General features: G+C 45.2%; 1 protein-coding gene across 2 annotated transcripts; it reads right to left on the bottom strand.

Moving 5' to 3' along the window:
• Nucleotides 1-10,246: 10,246 nt before the first annotated feature.
• LOC122945594 (sulfotransferase 1 family member D1-like) lies at nucleotides 10,247-20,098 on the bottom strand. Of its 2 annotated transcripts, none has more exons than XM_044304696.1 (8): nucleotides 19,949-20,098; nucleotides 19,258-19,489; nucleotides 18,995-19,120; nucleotides 18,812-18,909; nucleotides 17,597-17,723; nucleotides 17,161-17,255; nucleotides 10,602-10,782; nucleotides 10,247-10,506 (listed from the first exon to the last, which is right to left on the bottom strand). In XM_044304696.1, exons 2-8 carry the CDS (start codon nucleotides 19,388-19,390, stop codon nucleotides 10,400-10,402), a joined length of 867 nt encoding a protein of 288 aa, XP_044160631.1. In that variant the 5' UTR covers nucleotides 19,391-19,489; nucleotides 19,949-20,098; the 3' UTR covers nucleotides 10,247-10,399. The 2 variants fall into 2 exon arrangements, with proteins under 2 accessions (XP_044160631.1, XP_044160632.1); XM_044304697.1 differs by having other exon boundaries at nucleotides 19,258-19,453; nucleotides 19,949-20,065.
• Between the last annotated feature and the right edge of the window lie 1,643 nt (nucleotides 20,099-21,741).

Raw genomic sequence — 21,741 nt, 5'->3', positions numbered from 1 at the left:
TTTCCCTCAATCGGTATATAAGGTGTGATAGGCTGTTTGTACATATATCCCTCAGTGGGTATATAAGGTGTGATAGGCTGTCTGCACACATATCCCTCGGTGGGAAAATAAGGTGTGATAGGTTGTCTGCTCACATATCCCATGGTGGGTATATTAGGTGTGTGATATGCTGTCTGCTCACATATCCCTTGGTGGGCATATAAGGTGTGTGATAGGCTGTCTGTACACATATCCCTCAGTGGATATATATGGTGTGTGTAATAGGCTGTCTGTACACATATCCCTCAGTGGGTATATATGGTGTGTGTAATAGGCTGTCTGTACACATATCCCTCAGTGGGTATATAAGGTGTGTGATAGGCTGTCTGTACAAATATCCCTCGGTGTGGTATATAAGGTGTGATAGGCTGTCTGCACACATTTCCCTCGGTGGGTAAATAAGGTGTATAATAGGCTGTCTGCACACATTTCCCTCGGTGGGTATACAAGGTGTGATAGGCTGTGTGCACACATATCCCTCAGTGGTTATATAAGGTGCGATATGCTGTCTGCACATGTATACCTCGGTAGGTATATAAGGTGTGATATGCTATCTGCACACATATCCCTCGATGGGTTTATAAGGTGTGTAATAGGCTGTCTGTACACATATCCCTCAGTGGGCATATAAGGTGTGATATGCAGTCTGCAAATATATCCCTTGGTAAGTATATAATGTGTGATAGGCTGTCTGCACACATATTCCTTGGTGGTTATATAAGGTATGATAAAAGCTGTCTGCACACATATCCCTAGGTGGGTATATAAGGTGTGATAGGCTGTCTGCTCACATATCCCTTGGTTGGTATATAAGTTGTGTGATAGGCTGTCTGTACACATATGCCTAGGTGGGTATATAAGGTGTGATATGCTGTCTGTACACATATCCCTTTGGTGGGTATATAAGGTGTGATAAGCTGTCTGCACACACATCCCTCGGTGGGTATATAAGGTGTGTGATAGGCTGTCTGTGCACATGTCCCTCGGTGGGTATATAAGGTGTGATAGGCTGTATGCACACATTTCCCTCAATCGGTATATAAGGTGTGATAGGCTGTTTGTACATATATCCCTCAGTGGGTATATAAGGTGTGATAGGCTGTCTGCACACATATCCCTCGGTGGGAAAATAAGGTGTGATAGGTTGTCTGCTCACATATCCCATGGTGGGTATATTAGGTGTGTGATATGCTGTCTGCTCACATATCCCTTGGTGGGCATATAAGGTGTGTGATAGGCTGTCTGTACACATATCCCTCAGTGGATATATATGGTGTGTGTAATAGGCTGTCTGTACACATATCCCTCAGTGGGTATATAAGGTCTGTGATAGGCTGTCTGTACAAATATCACTCGGTGTGGTATGTAAGGTGTGATAGGCTGTCTGCACACATTTCCCTCAGTGGGTAAATAAGGTGTGTAATAGGCTGTCTGCACACATTTCCCTCGGTGGGTATACAAGGTGTGATAGGCTGTGTGCACACATATCCCTCAGTGGTTATATAAGGTGCGATATGCTGTCTGCACATGTATCCCTCGGTAGGTATATAAGGTGTGATAGGTTGTCTGCACATGTATCCCTCGGTAGGTAGATAAGGTGTGATATGCTATCTGCACACATATCCCTCGATGGGTTTATAAGGTGTATGATAGGCTGTCAGCATACATATCCCTCGGTGGGTATATAAGGTGTGTGATATTCTATCTGTACACATATCTCTCGTGGGTATATGAGGTGTGTGATAGGCTGTCTGCTCACATATCTCTTGATTGGTATATAAGGTGTGTGGTAGGCTTCATGCACACATTTCCCTCGGTCGGTAAATAAGGTATGTGATAGGCTGTCTGCTCACATATCACTCGGTGGGTATATAAGGTGTGATATGCTGTCTGCTCACATATCCTTCGTTGGGTATATAAGGTGTGATAGGCTGTCTGCTCACATATCCCTCGGTGGGTATATAAGGTGTGATAGGCTGTCTGCACACATATCTCTTGATGGGTATATAAGCTGTGTGATAGGCTGTCTGCTCACATTAACCTTGGTGGGTATATATCAGGGGTGCACAACCTACGGCCTGGGGGCCACACGCGGCCCTTGATACCATTCTGTGCGGCCCCCAACCATCTGGTAACAGACATGCATGCCTATGTCTTGTGGCTGCTCACATATATTTTTCATGTATTTCTCCCACTAGATGGGAGTCCTGGAAGTGTAACTAGACATTAATGGTATATAATGTGTGTTCAATAAGTACAATATTTCAGTTGTTAATACACCTTTAAATTTTAATTTTGGCCCTCGTCATTGGTTCAGTCTGGCAATGTGGCCCCCAACCAGGAAACGTTGTGCACCCCTGGTATATATGATGTGTGATAGGCTGTCTACACACAAATCTCACGGTGGGTATATAAGGTGTGATAGGCTGTCTGCACACATATCGCTCGGTGGGTATATAAAATGTCTGATAGGCTGTCTACACACATATCCCTCTGTGGGTATATAAGGTGTGAATGGCTGTCTGCACACATTTCCCTCGGTGGGTATATAAGGTGTGTAATAGGCTGTCTGCACACATATCCCTTTGTGGGTAAATAAAGTGTGATCGGCTGGTTATATAAGGTGTTATAGGCTGTCTGCTCACATATCTCTTGGTTGGTATATAAGGTGTGTGGTAGGCTTCATGCACACATTTCCCTCGGTCGGTAAATAAGGTGTGTGATAGGCTGTCTGCTCACATATCCCTCGGTGGGTATATAAGGTGTGATATTCTGTCTGCTCACATATCCTTCGTTAGGTATATGATGTGCGATAGGCTGTCTGCACACATATCCCTCGGTGGGTACATAAGGTGTGTGATATTCTGTCTCTACACATATCCCTCGGTGGGTATATAAGGTGTGTGATAGGCTGTCTGCACACATATCCCTCAGTGGGTATATAAGGTGTGTGATATTCTGTCTGTACACATATCCCTCGGTGGTTATATAAGGTGTGATAGACTGCCTGCACACATATCCCTCGGTGGGTATATAAGGTGTGTGATATTCTGTCTGTACACATATCCCTCGGTGGGTATATAAGGTATGTGATAGGCTGTCTGCTCACAAATCACTTGGTTGGTATATAAGGTGTGTGATAGGCTTCATGCACACATTCCCCTCAGTTGGTATATAAGGTGTGTGATAGGCTGTCTGCTCACATATCCCTCGGTGGGTATATAAGGTGTAATAGGCTGTCTGTACATATATCCCTTGTGGGTATATAAAGTGTGATAGGCTGTTTGCACACATATACCTTGATGGGTATATAAGGTGCGTGATAGGCTGTCTGCTCACATATCCCTCGTGGGTGTATAGAAAGTGTGATAGGCTGTCTACACACAAATCCCTCTGTGGGTATATAAGGTGTGATAGACTGTCTGCACACATATCCCTCGGTGGCTATATAGGATGTATGATAGGCCGTCTACACACATATCCCTCAATGAGTATATAAGGTGTGATTGGCTGTCTGCACACATTTCCCTCGGTGGGTTTATAAGGTGTGTAATAGGCTGTCTGCACACATATCCCTCGGTGGGTATATAGGATGTGTGATAGGCTTTCTATACACATATCCCTTTGTGGGTATATAAGATGTGTGATAGGTTGTCTGCTCACATATCCTTTGGTGGGTATATAAGGTGTGATAGGCTGTCTGTACATATATCCCTCGTGTGTATATATGGTGTGATAGGCTGTCTGCACACTTATCCCTCGGTGGGTATATAAGATGTGTGATTGGTTGTCTGCTCACATATCCTTTGGTGGGTATATAAGGTGTGATAGGCTGTCTGTACATATATCCCTTGTGTGTATATATGGTGTGATAGGCTGTCTGCACACATATCCCTCGGTGGGTATATAAGATGTGTGATAGGCTGTCTGCTCACATATCCTTTGGTGGGTATATAAGGTGTGATAGGCTGTCTTTACACATATTCTTCGTGGGTATATAAGGTGTAATCGACTGTCTGCACACATATCCCTCCAAGGTATATAAGGTGTGATCGGCTGTCTACACACATATCCCTTGGTGGGCATATAAGGTGTGTGATAGGCTGTCTGTACACATATCCCTCGGTGTATATATAAGGTCTTTTATTGGCTGTCTGTACATATATCTCTCACTGGGTATATAAGGTGTATGATAGGCTATCTGTACACATATCCCTCGGTGGGTATTGTAGCAATGTGAACATTGAAGTGTTTTCCCCAGGCTCCGGTCCGGGACTTAGGGCATGCTCATGTCCAGGGATCCTATTTAATCCTGCTACTTGTTCTTGGGTGTGTCTCACTCTGGAGAGAGTGCAGACAGAGGCCTAGTGAGGCTCTGTCAGTGTGGTCTCAGATAAGCCAGGCTGAGGGGCCACGAGGCTGTGCAATAGCCTGGACTTTGGGGGACTTGCACACAGAAGGCTGGAGTGGCTCTGTGTGGTCTGAGCCAGAAGGGCTGAGAGACCACGATTCCCCAAGAGACACTGGTGTGGGAGCAGCCTGGAGGCTGCTGAAGGTTGGGCTGGGAAAGCCGCATCTCATCACGGGTGTGAACTGTGCTACGCTTTAGGTGAGTCAGGGAAACCTATGTGTTTAGTTAAGGCCCAGACGGGCAAGGTATTTTATTTTGGCTTTGTGTGTTTTTGCTTTATGCCGTGTGCCACAATAAAGCACAGTTTGGCCCCTAAATCCAGGTTTCTGTGAAGAAGTGTGTGTTTGCAACCCCTGGAAAAGAGCTAATCCCCTACAGTATATAAGGTGTGATAGGCTGTCTGCACACATATCCCTTGGTGGGCATATAAGGTGTGTGATAGGCTGTCTGTACACATCCCTTAGTGCGTATATAAGGTGTAATAGGCTGTCTGCACATGTATTCCTCGGTAGGTATATAAGTTGTGATAGGCTGTCAGCACACATATCCCTCGGTGGGTATATAGGAAGTGTGATAGGTTGTCTGCACATATATCCCTCGGAGGGTATATAGGATGGGTGATACGCTGTTTGCACACATATCCCTCGTGGGTATATAAGGTGTGATAGGCTGTCTGCACACATATCTCTCGGTGGGTATATAAGGTGTGATAGGCTGTCTGCACACATATCCCTTGCTGGTTATATAAGGGATGTGATAGAATGTCAGACGGATGCTTCTGATTTGGGGTTGGGAGCAGTTCTGTCACACCTCGTGAATGAGTATTGGAGTCACTCAGATATTATCTGCTGGGTAGGAAATTTACATTGGTGACTGACCATGCTCCTCTTGAGTGGATGAAACATAACAAAGAGAAATTCAAGAGTGACCAGATGCAGGGGTGTGGAATTATATATTTTTTAAACTTCTTTTCGAAGAACTAAAGCGGGGCCGATCTACTTGTCCCTCAGGACAATCTATTTGTGCTGATACAAAAAATAATTTTAAATCAAAACCATATTTCAATGCACCGCCACACTTCCTTATGCAGGGAGGTGGCTGGCTTGCGTTCCAGTCTTTGTGGTGTGAAATGACTCTAAGGGCCCTTTCACACCTGCGTTATAGTCTTCCGGCATAGAGTTCCGTCGTCGGGGCTCTATGCCGGAAGAATACTGATCAGGATTATTCTAATGCATTCTGAATGGACAGTCCGTCCTTCAGGATGCATCAGGATGTCTTCCGTTCCGGAACGGAACGTTTTTTGGCCGCAGCAAATAGCGCAGCATGCTGCGCTTTTTGCTCCGGCCAAAAATCCGGAACACTTGCCGCAAGGCCGGATCCGGAATAAATGCCCATTGAAAGGCATTGATCCGGATCCGGCCTTAAGCTAAACGTCGTTTCGGCGCATTGCCGGATGCGACGTTTAGCTTTTTCTCAATGGTTACCATGGCTGCCGGGAGGCTAAAGTCCTGGCAGCCATGGTAAACTGTAGTGGGGAGCGGGGAGCAGCATACTTACCATCCGTGCGGCTCCCGGGGCGCTCCAGAGTGACGTCAGGGCGCCCCAGGCGCATGGATGACGTGATCGCATGGATCACATGATCCATGCGCATGGGGCGCTCTGACGTCATTCTGGAGCGCCCCGGGAGCCGCACGGACTGTAAGTATACCGCTCCCCCGCTCCCCACTACTACTATGGCAACCAGGACTTTAATAGCGTCCTGGGTGCCATAGTAACACTGAAAGCATTTTGAAGACGGATCCGTCTTCAAATGCTTTCAGTACACTTGCGTTTTTCCGGATCCGGCGTGTAATTCCGGCAAGTGGAGTACACGCCGGATCCGGACAACGCAAGTGTGAAAGAGGCCTAAGTCTAGTCCTCATTTACACCAGATGATTCTGTCCAGAATGCACTACATGGCGGCCGGCTCACTATGTTGTGGGCCAGGAGGGGGCGTGACGATCCATTGAAGTGAATGGCACCGTAGCCACAGCCGCAGGCGATCAGATGCACGGGATCGCAAGGCACAATTATGGTTGAGGTCCGGTCAAAATGCTGCTTATTTTAATAATGTAGTGGACTGGTGGATCGTCTCCAGAACATCTTCAGCAATAATGTGCCTTGCAATCCTGTGCAGCCGATCGCATTGCAGTCGTTGAGCATGGGTATAGTGCCAATCACTTCAACAGACCACTACGCCCCCTCCTGCACCACAATATAGTTAGCCGGCCGCCATGCGGTGCAGTGGATTCTGGACAGAATCAGGCCGGAACGCACTGCCTAGTGTGAACGAGGCCTTAATGTGATCACAGCAATTCGTTTAGTGCACACTCTTACGCTTAGCACATTACTACCCGTACCTCTAGGTGGTTTAGGCAAATTAGCTACTGATGTGGCATGGAAAGGACCCCCCTCACCTTCCCAGTTTGACACCTGCAGTAAGGGGGTCCTCTGAGGGATGGTGGCAGAGTTGAGAGTTCTATCAATGCCCCTGGCTCTGTAACGGCTCTGTCACTGCTCCCCCCCCCCCCCCCGAGCCGGAAACGCGATCCACTGCGTCCGCTGCGCCGGTAAACAAAGCCATCTCAGCCCTGCTACTTGCCTGCAGCAGGGCTATGCTACTGAACAAACTACCTGCCCGGCGCCCGTAACTGCATGTCCCGGGCGTCGGGCGATACGATTTCCACACCCCTGCCTGATGGTTCTTGTCTTTACAGATTTTAAATATTACAGTGTGTAAGTGATTGCTCTTTAAAGCAGGGCGGCAGTGACTGATTCCTTTGCAGACAACTGGATTAAAGTCCAAATTGATGCTTTATTTTATGACACTCTGGCAATTTACAGGCAAAACCAGTTATAATTCACTAGGTAAGGTGAAGTTTCATCACCACAAAACATAAACCAAACAAAATGAACTCCTGCCTGTCTGGGCTCTAACTAATACAGATTAGTATCTAGCTCACCTATTGAGCGCAGGTCACACACAGAGAATCCGGCGTCTCTAGTCAGCAACGCAGCCAGCTTCCTAGACTTTTTCCAGGCATAACACTCCCAGACTAACAGCCTGGGATGTGCTTTTATTTCCCCCTAATGATCCCAGCTGGCTACACCTGGGGATCCCTCAGGCTAGGGGAAAATCTGCCCTGGGATGGGGGTGGACTGGGGAGGTCCCACTTCCAAACCTACCTTCCCAGTCCAAATAAAACCCACCCCTTGAACTGTTAACAACATTGGCTCAGCAACCTACACCTGGCTGAAACCACTTTAGCTTTTTTTTTTTGATTTTACTTACCTCACCCAGTTGAGGAACCTGGGTGAGATATACACCCCTTGCAAGACTTTTCCATACACTTTACCATAAGTGGAACATAAGCCAGGAAAACTGCAGGGGAATGCTGATGTATTATGTAGAGTTTACTGTATGATGGCTAAGAGTGTCTAGTGTGGGGGGGGGTAAAAACAAGCTCCATGTCGGAGCGTGATTTCTCGTTATGAACACTGCTCCATCTCAAGATTTATGTGTGTCTCTGCCTGACCTTACATCTACTGTATTATACTGACAGCATTATGGCAGTATAGTTCAGTAGATGCAAGGTTGGTCAAAGAAAGCTGGGTTCCCCCAGCAAATTTTAGTTTGCTGAGGTCTTTTGTAAATTTGTTCTCAGGGCTGGATTTTTTTAATGGAATGGCAGGTAGGATTGGTACTGGCACTTGCCATTCCCTCCCCACTCCAGTACACCACTTTCTCCTAGAGTCCAAGGTGCAACTGCTGTGGCTCATTACTGGAGGATAAATACAGGGTTGGAAGGCTCAGCAGGGGTCAAAGCTGCAAATGCTTGCCATGAGAAACCTGATCTCCTGGTTATATTGAAGTCTTTAGGTGAGGTAACCTGTGTTTGGTTAGAGCCCAGACAGGCAGGTTTTTTTTTCTGTTTCCTACCTGTGAATTGCTCGTAGTGACTTCTCAACTTTGATGCCACTGTGTTGTTTTGAACAAAATAAACCTCATTTGAACTTTTAACCCTCTGGAGCCTGCGGATTCTGTCATTGCCAACCCTACCCACACACAGATCCTGATAGTGTTTACCAGCAATGAGCAACTCTTTACTTAGTAACCCGCCAAAGTATAAGTGGGAAGAGTGTGGAATTCCGTTAATGCAATTGAACTAATATCTTTCTGAAATTAAAGGGGTTTTCCCATCACAGACAATGGGGGCATATCACTAGGATATGCCCCCATTGTCTGATAGGTGCGAGTCCCACCTCTGGGTCCCACACCTACATCGAGAACACAGTGGGGAAAGGTGGTGGAGCACGCACTGCGAATGCGTAGCCACCCTTTATTCGAGCGCCGGCTGGACCTGCACCTATCAGACAATGATCCTAGCAATATGCCCACATTGTCTGTGATGGGAATACCCCTTAAGATCATAAATTGTCAGAAATGTTAAGGGATTTATCAGCATATACATCAACTGATGTTACTGTTTACACCCCCTACATTGACTATTACTTTTATTGCATCCATCGTTTACAACCTTTGATGAACTTTTTGCTATATATCTATGTAGTATTATCCACTTTAGGCTACTTTTACACTTGTGAAGATCTGTTCAGGATGTCTTCTGTTCCAGAAACATTCTGTTTTGTGACCTGACACAAAACCGCTGCAAGCTGCGTCACCCATGACTTTTTATGTATTGAGTTACGTATCAGTTTTTTCCCCTTTTGATCTCACACAACCGCATCCTAATGGAACGGATGCATCGTGATGTGCAAAATCAAAACTGATCCATTTAATTCCAGTACAGAGATCCAAACTCTGAGATACCAGTCGGAATCGAAGCTGAGTTCGGATCCAAATTTTAAAATGGTTTTTCAGTTTAAAAATCAAATACCAAAGTTATTCACCGAAGTCTCACTTTGGGTCATCAGCAGGGGCGGACTGGGAACTTAAAGTGGAAAAAACTGAAAAAAGAATAAAAGTTCTCCCAGTGTTGTAGATGGGTCCAACTTGACAGAAGGTGGGGCAATACAAGTAGATGAGGGCAATAGAAGTTGTCGGGGTCAGTAATACCATCGTGTAGCACAGAATACCATCCCACAGAACCAAATACCACGGTGCAACTGAAAATACCCCTCCTCACCCCCAGAAGCTATCCCTATGTACCTGGCCAGCGGCAGTAATAAGAGCTTGGGTGGCCCTGTGGATCTATGGCCGTCCGCCCCTGGTCTTCAGTATATGATCATGTGGGTCCGACTCCTGGCACCCCCCCCCCACCTGACACCAATCAGCTGTCTGAAGAGGATGCAGTCTCTTTGCTGCTTGCCAAGCACCGCGCTGTCCGCTGTATAGTGGCCATGCTTGGTATAACAGCCCAGGTCCATTCACTTCAATGGGACTCAGCTGCACTTAGGTCATGTGACTGATGAACGTGATGTCACTGGCCTCTTTTCAAACAGCTCAACGGCAGTGATGTTGGTAGTCATATCTCCATTGATCACATACTGATGACCTATGCTCATCAGTATAAAACACTCAGAGAACCCCTTTAACATACCAACCAATTTAGCATTTGATCTCAGGAAAAGAAGATATGTACAAAGATGATGAGGGTTGTAGGTGAACATCCCTCTGTATATAATCTCAAAAAACTTGTCTGATTGACAAGGAGGAGAGTGTCATCCACAAAAATTCTTTGTATCCCCAGGAAGGGCAGCCATGTTGCGGGCCGGACAAATATGTATGAGGCTTCCTTAGGGGTGTATAAACTTTTACACTTTATTCCATACGGTAAATAACAGTTATTACCACAGACATGCGACCTACAAGAATAACAGAAATAAGGAAAATGAGTGTTTAAGCTATAAAATGGCATATACATGAGTTATGTGGGGTATTTCAAGGTCTTAGAAGCGGAAGGTCAGATCGGTGTCAGACATCTCCTTCTTGTAGTATTCATCAAGTAGTTCATTTTGAGCCACGGTGAGATGGTTCTTCCAGTCTCCGCTGATCCCTGAAATAAAGGACGTACAAGAGGTAAGGACTATGACGTGTCTACTGCAGACCTATGTCCCTGTGATGTCATCAGTGGGAAGGGACACTTCATACCTTTCCTCATGAAGGGTGAGATGGTAAAGTCCATGACGTGGGAAGGTATGGTGCTGTAGTTGGTCATGTTGTTCTCTTTCATGGCCTTAAATGTAGTGGACTGGTGGATCGTCTCCAGAACATCTTCAGGTAAATCCTTCCCCAAGAACTTCATCACTTTTCTGATCTCACGTTTTGGTTCCTAAATTGAGGTTCAGAAGTCAACTTACAAAAATACTTGTGTGACGGGCTTCAAAAACATGCTGTTAGTACCCTAGAGACCAGACACCAGGGGTTCACCACCAGGTGAGGCAATCGCCTCAGGCAGCACCAGGTAGGGGTAAGAGAGGGTCAGCTGAAGGGCCATGGGCGGAAGGGAAGGGGCTAGGTTAAGAAATTGGCATTGGGGAGGGAGGCGCGCCATTTCAGTTTTCACCTCAGGCAGCAGAAAGTCTAGGTGCACCCCTGTCAGACACAAGTGTAATAGTCAATATCACCCATTGTAGGCTGGGAACATGCTGTCGTACTCGAGCAGGTAGACATTGGCAGTACCTGGTCAATCCAGGTGGAATTATAAAGGGATATACACACATAAAAATTATACTTGGTGTAATCCATAGACCCCCTAACATCACAGAGCAGATAGAAGTTTAACTGTAAAACCAAATAGAGAGGACGGCACAGGCTGGTACAGGGGTCATAATGGGAGAGTTTAACTTCCCAGACATTGACTGGTGTCATAATTCTGCCTCAACCGCAAAGGGGAGAAGATTCCTCAACTTGCTGCAGGCCCACTTTATGGGCCAGTTTGTAGAAGCTCCCACTAGGGGCGATGCTCTGTGAGATCTGGTAATCTCTAATGATGCAGAGCTTGTTGGAAATGTTACTTGTCAGAATGTGATTAGTCTGTGTGTGGGTGGGGGGGGGGGGGGTGAGATCTAAGTGTGATTGGTGCAGCTCTGTGGGGGTCACCAGTATATGGAGCACTAATATATGTCGGAGAGTGGTGTGGGAGGGCAGCCCTCAGTCACTTAAAATGAGTGAGGGCTGCTCTTCCCCACTGTCAGTAGGTGAACTGTAGGTGGGGGAGGCCCCCATATACTAGACCCCCATATATTGGTCCCTTAGGAGGATTCCGAGGAGCAGTGACAATCTTTACTATCTATTTTTCTGAAAAGTTGTAGTGTTGTTGAGAATTTTGGGACATAGCTAGTAAATACCTGGTTTATGTCACATATTTGTGTTATATTACTTTCCCATATGGCTCGTCACATCGAGCGCTTCAGCTTAGATTTTTTTTTTATCGGCACTCCGTACAAAAAAAGTTGCCAACCCTTGTCCTAGGGGCTGTAACACTGGGAGAGTCACTTGTAGAGAAGGATTTGGGTGTCCTTGTAGATGGTAGATTAAATTACAGCACAATGTCAATCAGCTGCTTCTAAGGCAACCAGGATATTGTCATGCATTAAACGAGGCATGGACTCGCAGGGCAGGGATGTAATATTACCACTTAACAAAGCGTTGGTGCGGCCTCATGGTTCAGTTCTGGGCACCAGTCCATAGAAAGGACTCCCTGCAGCTGGAAAAAGTACAGAGGAGAGCGACTAAACTAATAAGGGGGCATGGAGGGTCTGAGTTATGGGGAAAGATTAAAAGAATTGAATTTATTAAGTCTTTAGAAGAGACGTCTAAGTGGGGACATGATTAACCTGTACAAGTATATAAATGGGCCATACAAAAAATACGGAGAAAAACTGTTCTATGTAAAATGCCCTCAGAAGACAAGGGAGCGCTGCCTCCGACTAGAGAAGAAAAAGTTCGGTTTCCGGAAGCGTCAAAGCTTCTTTACTGTAAGAACTGTGAATCTGTGGAATAGACTCCTCAGTACGTGGTCACAGCAGGAACAGGGGGCGGCTTTATAAAGGGTTTAGATAAATTCTTAAAAGTAAATTACATTAACCCCTTAAGGACATAGGACGTACCGGTACGCCCTATTTCCCGAGTCCTTAAGGACCAAGGACGTACCGGTACGTCCTGACTTTAAAATCGGCATTCCGGCGCCGCAGGGGTTAATTTGAACAGGATGCCGGCTGAAATCATTCAGCCGGCATCCTGTTAAAACGCCAGGGGGGGTCATGTGACCCCCCCGTGTCGGCGATCGCAGCAAACCGCAGGTCAATTCAGACCTGCGGTTTGCTGCGCTTTTTGCAGTTTCTGATCCCCGCGGTCCCTGACCGCGGGGATCAGAAACTTTAGAGTGCCTAAAATCAATATAGTACACCCCCCCCTGCACCCCTGCATGAGTTGATGGCGGCGGGTGGTGCAGGGGGGGTGTCGCAGGCGGTGGGGGGCGTTGCGGGAGGCGGGCGGTGCGGCAGGCGGGATCGCGATCCCCCGCCCGCCTCCTATTGCGTAATCGTTGGTGTACAGTGGGTATACCAGGGTGCCAGCACATTGCTGGCACCCTGGTATAAACGGCTGACATCGTTGATGCGATGTCAGCCGTTTAACCCTTTCCATACAGCGGTCCGTACGGACCGCTGTATGGAAAAGGTTAACAGTAAGAGGGAGCTCCCTCCCTCTCCCATCGGGGGGCTGCTGTGCCTTTGCAGCCCCCCGATGGAGAGGGAGAGAGCCCCCCGAAGCCCCGTCCTCACCCTTCCCCGTCTGCGAAGTTCTGACCATAACTGAGCAGACGGGGAAGGTTCCCATGGCAACAGGACGCCTGCTCAGGCGTCCTGCTGTCCATGGTGCTGAACAGATCTGTGCTGAAAGCATAGATCTGTTCAGTGTAAGTAAAATACAGTGCAGTACCCTATATAGAGTACAGTACTGTATTTTACAGACATCAGACCCACTGGATCTTCAAGAACCAAGTGGGTCTGGGTCAAAAAATAAAAAGAATAAGTGAAAAAAGTTAAGATAAAAAAAAAAACATTTATCACTGAATAAAAATTAAAAAAATAAAATAAACTACACATATTAGGTATCGCCGCGTCCGTAACGACCTGATCTATAAAACGGCCATGTTACTTTCCCCGCACAGTGAACGCCATAAAAATAAAAAAATAAAACCTATGAGAAAATTGAAATTTTGCCCACCTTACTTCCCAAAAAAGGTAATAAAAGTGATCAAAAAAGTCGCATGTACGCCAAAATAGTACCAATCAAACCGTCATCTCATCCCGCAAAAAATGAGACCCTACTCAAGATAATCGCCCAAAAACTGAAAAAACTATGGCTCTTAGACTATGGAAACACTAAAACATCATTTTTTTTGTTTCAAAAATAAAATCATTGTGTAAAACCTACATAAATAAAAATAAAGTATACATATTAGGTATTGCCGCGTCCGTATCGACCGGCTCTATATAAATATCACATGACCTAACCCCTCAGGTGACCACCGTAAAAAAAAAAAAAAAAAAAACGGTGTAAAAAAAGCTATTTTTTGCCATCTTACGTCACAAAAAGTGTAATAGCAAGCGATCAAAAAGTCATATGCACCCCAAAATAGTGCCAATCAAACTGTCATCTCATCCCGCAAAAAATTAGACCCTACTCAAGATAATCGCCCAAAAACTGAAAAAACTATGGCTCTCAGACTATGGAGACACTAAACAATTTTTTGGTTTTAAAAATGAAGTTATTGTATAAAACTTACATAAATAAAAAAAAATTGTATACATATTCGGTATCGCCGCGTCCGTTACAACCTGCTCTATAAAATTACCACGTGATCTAACCTGTCAGATGAATGTTGTAAATAACAAAAAAAAAAAGTGCCAAAAAAGCTATTTCTTGTTACCTTGCCGCACAAAAAGTGTAATATAGAGCAACCAAAAATCATATCTACCCTGAACTAGTACCAACAATACTGCCATCCTATCCCGTACTTTCTAAAATTGGGTCACTTTTTTGGAGTTTCTACTCTAGGGGTGCATCAGGGGGGCTTCAAATGGGACATGGTGTCAAAAAACCAGTCCAGCAAAATCTGCCTTCCAAAAACCGTATGGCATTCCTTTCCTTCTGCGCCCTGCCGTGTGCCCGTACAGCAGTTTACGACCACATATGGGGTGTTTCTGTAAACTACAGAATCAGGGCCATAAATAATGAGTTTTGTTTGGCTGTTAACCCTTGCTTTGTAACTGGAAAAAAAATATTAAAATGGAAAATCTGCCAAAAAAGTTAAATTTTGAAATTGTATCTCTATTTTCCATTAAATCTTGTGCAACACCTAAAGGGTTAACAAAGTTTGTAAAATCAGTTTTGAATACCTTGAGGGGTGTAGTTTCTTAGATGGGGTCACTTTTATGGAGTTTCTACTCTAGGGTTGCATCAGGGGGGCTTCAAATGGGACATGGTGTCAAAAAACCAGTCCAGCAAAATCTGCCTTCCAAAAACCATGTGGCATTCCTTTCCTTCTGCGCCCTGCCGTGTGCCCGTACAGCGGTCTACAACCACATATGAGGTGTTTCTGTAAACTACAGAATCAGGGCCATAAATAATGAGTTTTGTTTGGCTGTTAACCCTTGCTTTGTAACTGGAAAAAATATATAAAAATGGAAAATCTGCCAAAAAAGTGAAATTTTGAAATTGTATCTCTATTTTCCATTAAATCTTGTGCAACACCTAAAGGGTTAACAAAGTTTGTAAAATCAGTTTTGAATACCTTGAGGGGTGTAGTTTCTTAGATGGGGTCACTTTTATGGAGTTTCTACTCTAGGGGTGCATCAGGGGGGCTTCAAATGGGACATGGTGTCAAAAAACCAGTCCAGCAAAATCTGCCTTCCAAAAACCATGTGGCATTCCTTTCCTTCTGCGCCCTGCCGTGTGCCCGTACAGCGGTCTACAACCACATATGAGGTGTTTCTGTAAACTACAGAATCAGGGCCATAAATAATGAGTTTTGTTTGGCTGTTAACCCTTGCTTTGTAACTGGAAAAAAAATATAAAAATGGAAAATCTGCCAAAAAAGTGAAATTTTGAAATTGTATCTCTATTTTCCATTAAATCTTGTGCAACACCTAAAGGGTTAACAAAGTTTGTAAAATCAGTTTTGAATACCTTGAGGGGTGTAGTTTCTTAGATGGGGTCACTTTTATGGAGTTTCTACTCTAGGGGTGCATCAGGGGGCTTCAAATGGGACATGGTGTCAAAAAAACTGTCCAGCAAAATCTGGCTTCCAAAAACCAAACGGCGCACCTTTCCCTCTACGCCCCGCTGTGTGGCCGTACAGTAGTTTACGGCCACATATGGGGTGTTTCTGTAAACGGCAGAATCAGGGCAATAAAGATACAGTCTTGTTTGGCTGTTAACCCTTGCTTTGTTAGTGGAAAAAATGGGTTAAAATTGAAAATTAGGCAAAAAAATGAAATTCTCAAATTTCATCCCCATTTGCCAATAACTCTTGTGCAACACCTAAAGGGTTAACGAAGTTTGTAAAATCAGTTTTGAATACCTTGAGGGGTGTAGTTTCTTAGATGGGGTCACTTTTATGGAGTTTCTACTCTAGGGGTGCATCAGGGGGCTTCAAATGGGACATGGTGTCAAAAAAACTGTCCAGCAAAATCTGGCTTCCAAAAACCAAACGGCGCACCTTTCCCTCTACGCCCCGCTGTGTGGCCGTACAGTAGTTTACGGCCACATATGGGGTGTTTCTGTAAACGGCAGAGTCAGGGCAATTAAGATACAGTCTTGTTTGGCTGTTAACCCTTGCTTTGTTAGTGGAAAAAATGGGTTAAAATGGAAAATTAGGCAAAAAAATGAAATTCTCAAATTTCATCCCCATTTGCCAATAACTCTTGTGCAACACCTAAAGGGTTAACGGAGTTTGTAAAATCAGTTTTGAATACCTTGAGGGGTGTAGTTTATAGAATGGGGTCATTTTTGGGCGGTTTCTATTATGTAAGCCTCGCAAAGTGACTTCAGAGCTGTAGTGGTCCCTAAAAATTGGGTTTTTGTAAATTTCTGAAAAATTTCAAGATTTGCTTCTAAACTTCTAAGCCTTGTAACATCCCCAAAAAATAAAATATCATTCCCAAAATAATTCAAACATGAAGTAGACATATGGGGAATGTTAAGTCATCACAATTTTTGGGGGTATTACTATGTATTACAGAAGTAGAGAAACTGAAACTTTGAAATTTGCAAATTTTTCCAAATTTTTGGTAAATTAGGTATTTTATTATGCAAAAAAATTAATTTTTTTGACTTTATTTTACCAGTGTCATGAAGTACAATATGTGACGAAAAAACAATCTCAGAATGGCCTGTATAAGTAAAAGCGTTTTAAAGTTATCAGCACTTAAAGTGACACTGGTCAGATTTGCAAAAAATGGCCTGGTCCTTAAGGTGAAAATGAGCCTGGTCCTTAAGGGGTTAATGCTTATGGAAATGTGTAGAAATCTGAGTCTCACTTCTTTCTGGGATTCACGTCCTCACCGATCCCTTGGTTGAACTTGATGGACTTATGTCTTTTTTCAACCGTATTAACTATGTAACAATGACGACATCGGTCACATAAGCCCATTCTGATATAATTCTGAAAATAAGTGGATAAAAATATTGTTCACCTCACCGCTAACATGTCCTCATAGAAGAGGTAGAGGATGTCTCTCTCCTGCCTTATCTTCCACCAGTCCTTGACGTGATCGCTCCATGATCCATAAGAAACTAGGGAAGGCAAGCAAGGACATCTTTAAAAGGGTATCCTACCTACCTGTGTTACTCCCCTCCATCTTCCTCCCTCTCTACATCTGATGGCACCGACTACAAAGTTTAAACCGTATGGTGGGAGTCACCGTATGGTGGGAGGAAGTGGAGCAGACCGGTTGGCAAGCCATAATCAGACACCAAAGCCTTACTCACACATGAGCTCTGCAAAATGGACATACCCTTTAAAATAAACAAGTGTTTGTCCTACAGCTATCTAGGATATATGGCCACTTTAAGATGAACGTTTTCACCAAGATCTGTGCCCATAAATTAGCAGATAACATAAATCTCATATATACTTTTTCCCTTTATGAAGCTTTGTAGAAACTCATCGAATGTCCCCGGATCTGGGTGCACAATGGCCATCTGGTAGAAGTAATAATACGACAATAACACATCCTTAGGATTTCGGGCCATGTAGATGATCTGTGGGTAGAAGACAATACAAGATTTTATATATAGATCTATATAATCAACATCTTCTGAGAGAGTGGACCTGGATAATCCATTCATGGTGTCCAGATGGCATAAGAGAATGCTGCACCGAGAGACATTTGAGTGACTGAAAAAGTTCACAGGAAAGAAATGGCTACATAGTAAAACTGTCTTCAAAGCCAAAGAGATTACAGACATTACTGTATTGAAAGAGACGAAGCAGAACAGACATGGATAGAGGACGGGTCAAACAAGAGGAGCCGAGCTCTCAAGGAGGAGAACTAGACCCGGCCCATATAAAAAGATATAGTAGGCTGCCCAGCATGAGACACCTGATAATAGAGCAATAAGTGGACCCAAACATAAAGCAAGAGACCACACACGATGGATTTGCAGTAGGTGGACCCAATTCTACAAGAAGAGATGGACCTGGACCTTTAGAGTAGAGTCCAATTCCTACTGCAAGGAAGTTTAATATCAGACTACTTTCACACTAGCATTTTTTGCAGATCTTCAAAAACGCTTCCGTTACAATAATACAACCGCATGCATCCATCATGAACAGATCTGGTTGTATTATGTCTTCTATAACCAAGACGGATTCATCTTGAAAACCATTGAAAGTCCATGGAGGACGGATCCATTTTCTGTTGTGCCAGATTGTGTCAGAGAAAACGGATCCGCCCCCATTGTCTTACATTGTGTGCCAGGACGGATTTGTTTGGCTCTGCTTCGTCAGGCGGACACCAAAACGCTGCAAGCAACCTCCAGAGCGGAATGGAGACTGAACGGAGGCAAACTGATGCATTCTGAGCCGATCCTTTTCCATTCAGAATGCATTAGGGCAAAACTGATCGGTTTTGGACCGCTGAGCCCTGAACGGATATCAGAAACGGAAAGCCAAAACACAAGTTTGAAAGTAGCCTAACCCTGGTACATGGCAGGAACAGTAGACATAGCTTTATTAGCAGTGATATACCAAGCTCTAGAGATGTAGACCAGGATCTACAGGAGGAAATAATAGACCTGAGTCACCAGCCAAGGTTCACACAAAGCCCACATCTTGTTATAGCCAGTACCTTGCAGTTCTTTTCCCAGAAGGTGTTCGGCAGGGTTTGCACGGATAAATGAGATTTGATCACTCGTGGAGGCTTTATTGCATTAAGCAATTCAGTGCCTGAGGAGGATAAGGCAACAAGTTAGATGTTGGAAGATATGGTTGAATATATTATAAAAGAAGTGACTGTATCGGCATCACCTACCTGTTGGTATTTCAGGCACTGCAAACTCCAGAAAGGGCACCCGCTCGAAAATGGCTCCGCGCTGGGCTTTCTTTTTGTCTCCATTCTGTAGAATTAAGTCTACAATCTCACTGATCCAGGTGGTACCTGAGAAGCGGCAAGACATGGCACGGGTCAACATAGATCAGAAAAATAGGAGCTTCAGGGTCGCTCAGTCTCCTGGGCCCTGGTGTGCCCCCCAACCTCTGCACACCTATGATATTCAGAAGTGTCCATAGTCCTACCAGATTTGGGGTAGGTGTCTATCAGCACGTCTCCTTCTCCAGCCTGGAACTTCTGCACGTTCGCCCAGTTTTCTGCAAAGGGTCCCACAATGGGCAACCCATTCACATCTCCCAGCGGGGGACGGACAACCATATCTGCAGATCTGTCGGCGCAGGAGAGGAAGCCTTCAGCTGCAAGGACAACCAAACCGCACCACTGGAAAGAGGAGGAAATAGGGCGTCTGTCTGTACGCTGTAGCAAAGAAAGAGTTAACCAGTGCTAGCAATATCCTCTAGTCACTTTCAGAGCTGCATCGACAATTATTTTTGCAGCAGCGTTGTAAGTAGAGGCCCTGCCCCTGGAAATGTGGAGGACTCCTCAGTGATGACGCAGTTACATTAACTTCTTCACTCCGTTCTGCTGATAAACAGATAGCAGAGCTGGCACGGTTCTTGGTTTTTGTTAGTTCTGTTTGCCAGAGGGTTCCCCTTTAATACCTCTAATCACAATTCCATGCCCTCCTTCCAAACATTAATGATTTCCCAACCATTAATCCTCCTTTTATCCTACAGTCCTGTCTGTAAAGGTGTTAGGGCTACAGGTCCCATCCGCACAGGATCTAAGAAAAGATCAAATTACCCCTAAAAAAAATAATTACCCCCTCGCTAAACAACCTGAGCACTAAAAGCCACAACAGCGCCCCGTACCTACCTCAGAGATAGCAGAGAGGAGGATGCAGCCTGGCACAGTGAGCGGCAGCACCGACTAATACAGGAGAAGAAATGGGACGAAGGGAAGGATCAGGGGGCGGGCGCTGTCCTGGTGCCAAACAGTCATCTCATGGGAGTTCATACACGGCTCAGCAGACCGTATCACACAGGATAGGATTAGATACACAGCTCAGCAGACAGTATCACACAGGATTAGATACACAGCTCAGCAGACAGTATCACACAGGAGAGGATTAGATACACCGCTCAGCAGATGTATCTGCAGCGTCCCACTCAGGACACATGGAACTGCAAATGTATTGCTTCATTGCCATTGCTGTATTGCATGTCATTTTGCATTGCTACATCTGTTGTATCCCTGTTCATAGGCTGGTCAAGTGTGCTTTATACATCCCACCACTAGATGGGGATAGCACCACCCTGGGATATCTAGCCCAGCTCAGGTCTAATCTGTGGTCAGTCTTTGCCAGTTAGTGAGTGTGCAGATCAAGCACAAGTCTGCTCAGGAGTGAAGTCTAGTCCAAGAAGGGACAAAGTAGAAAAAGGACTTAAACCAAAGGATAATAGCCACTACCCAGGCATCAAAGACCTTTGGGGAGTTTAGGTGAAGGATTCTCTAGCCACGGGCAACCTCACTAAACTTCACTGGATTTAAAAGGGACCGGAAGCAAAGTCACCTACCAGTAAGACCTATACTGAACCACAGCCTGAGTCAGGACCTAGCCAAAACCTGTTAACAGTGGATCAACTGAATTCCTCTATATACCCGGAGACTGTATTCTGTCTGGATGTTTATGCTGCAACTTAAACCTGCTACAGTAAAAGTTGTGAGTTGTATCCTACCACTGTCTACCTCATTCTTCAATACTACCACTACAACTGGTTGTACCACCATGAACGGTACTGGCGTCACGACAAATACCACCAAGGGACCCAACCGCCACAAGCACCCTAAACACTGCCGTCATCAAGGGCACCTCAACCTCCATCTTGGCTAGTGCTCCCCTACCACAGACCACAGAGCGTGCCCCGGAGGATTTCGTGCTGTCTTCCTCATCACTGTGCTGCCGGCCCAGGGAGGCTTTTTGCTAACCGTGAGTAAACCGATGAACTGTATTACTACTCCCCCTCATTGGCCCACCGTGCACCTCACGTGTCGCCCCTACGGTTCTGGCAGGTCGCATTCGAATTTTGGCGTCACGAACAGGATATTAACCCCTGCGCCTTATTTAAAAGACTGTCGCATGAGAATAAGCCCCTTTGCTTCATTGAGAGACTTTTACTTATTGCGCGCTGTGTTGGGCTACAGAACTGCTTAAAGTGTTTGGAAGTTGCATGGAAGTGTTATACCAGTCTTCAGCATAAAAATCGAAAGTGAGAAAATCTGATATTTGTGTCTTACTAAAACGGCTTGCTGTAATTGAATGGACTGTTTCTATGCACTTAAAATGGCCGCCGGAGGCCTTCTTGTTTGAAAAATACTGCGCCATCACTGTGGATATGTTAGTGACACCCCCTGAAGAGCGGGAAAACCTAGTGCTGCCCATTTATGCAAAATTGTCCGGCCAGCCCTTCCTACCTTTTGCTGTCTCAATCCTGGGAGGCCGATCCTATATGCAAACGCAGCGCCGCCTCCTCTGTTTTGCAGCTACCTCAGAGTGAGACGCCGCGCACGGGAGGAGAGTGTGACGTGCGCATACCCAAAAGTCACGAGACTTCGCATGTGAACTAACGGAGAGGAAATAATCGCATTGCTTGCCGTCCCCCAAGTAG

The sequence above is a fragment of the Bufo gargarizans genome, chromosome 8, assembly GCF_014858855.1.
Source record: "Bufo gargarizans isolate SCDJY-AF-19 chromosome 8, ASM1485885v1, whole genome shotgun sequence".
Lineage (NCBI taxonomy): Eukaryota > Metazoa > Chordata > Amphibia > Anura > Bufonidae > Bufo > Bufo gargarizans.
The sequence above is the reverse complement of the archived record's forward strand: the minus strand, read 5'-3'. Positions and strand labels throughout refer to the sequence as shown.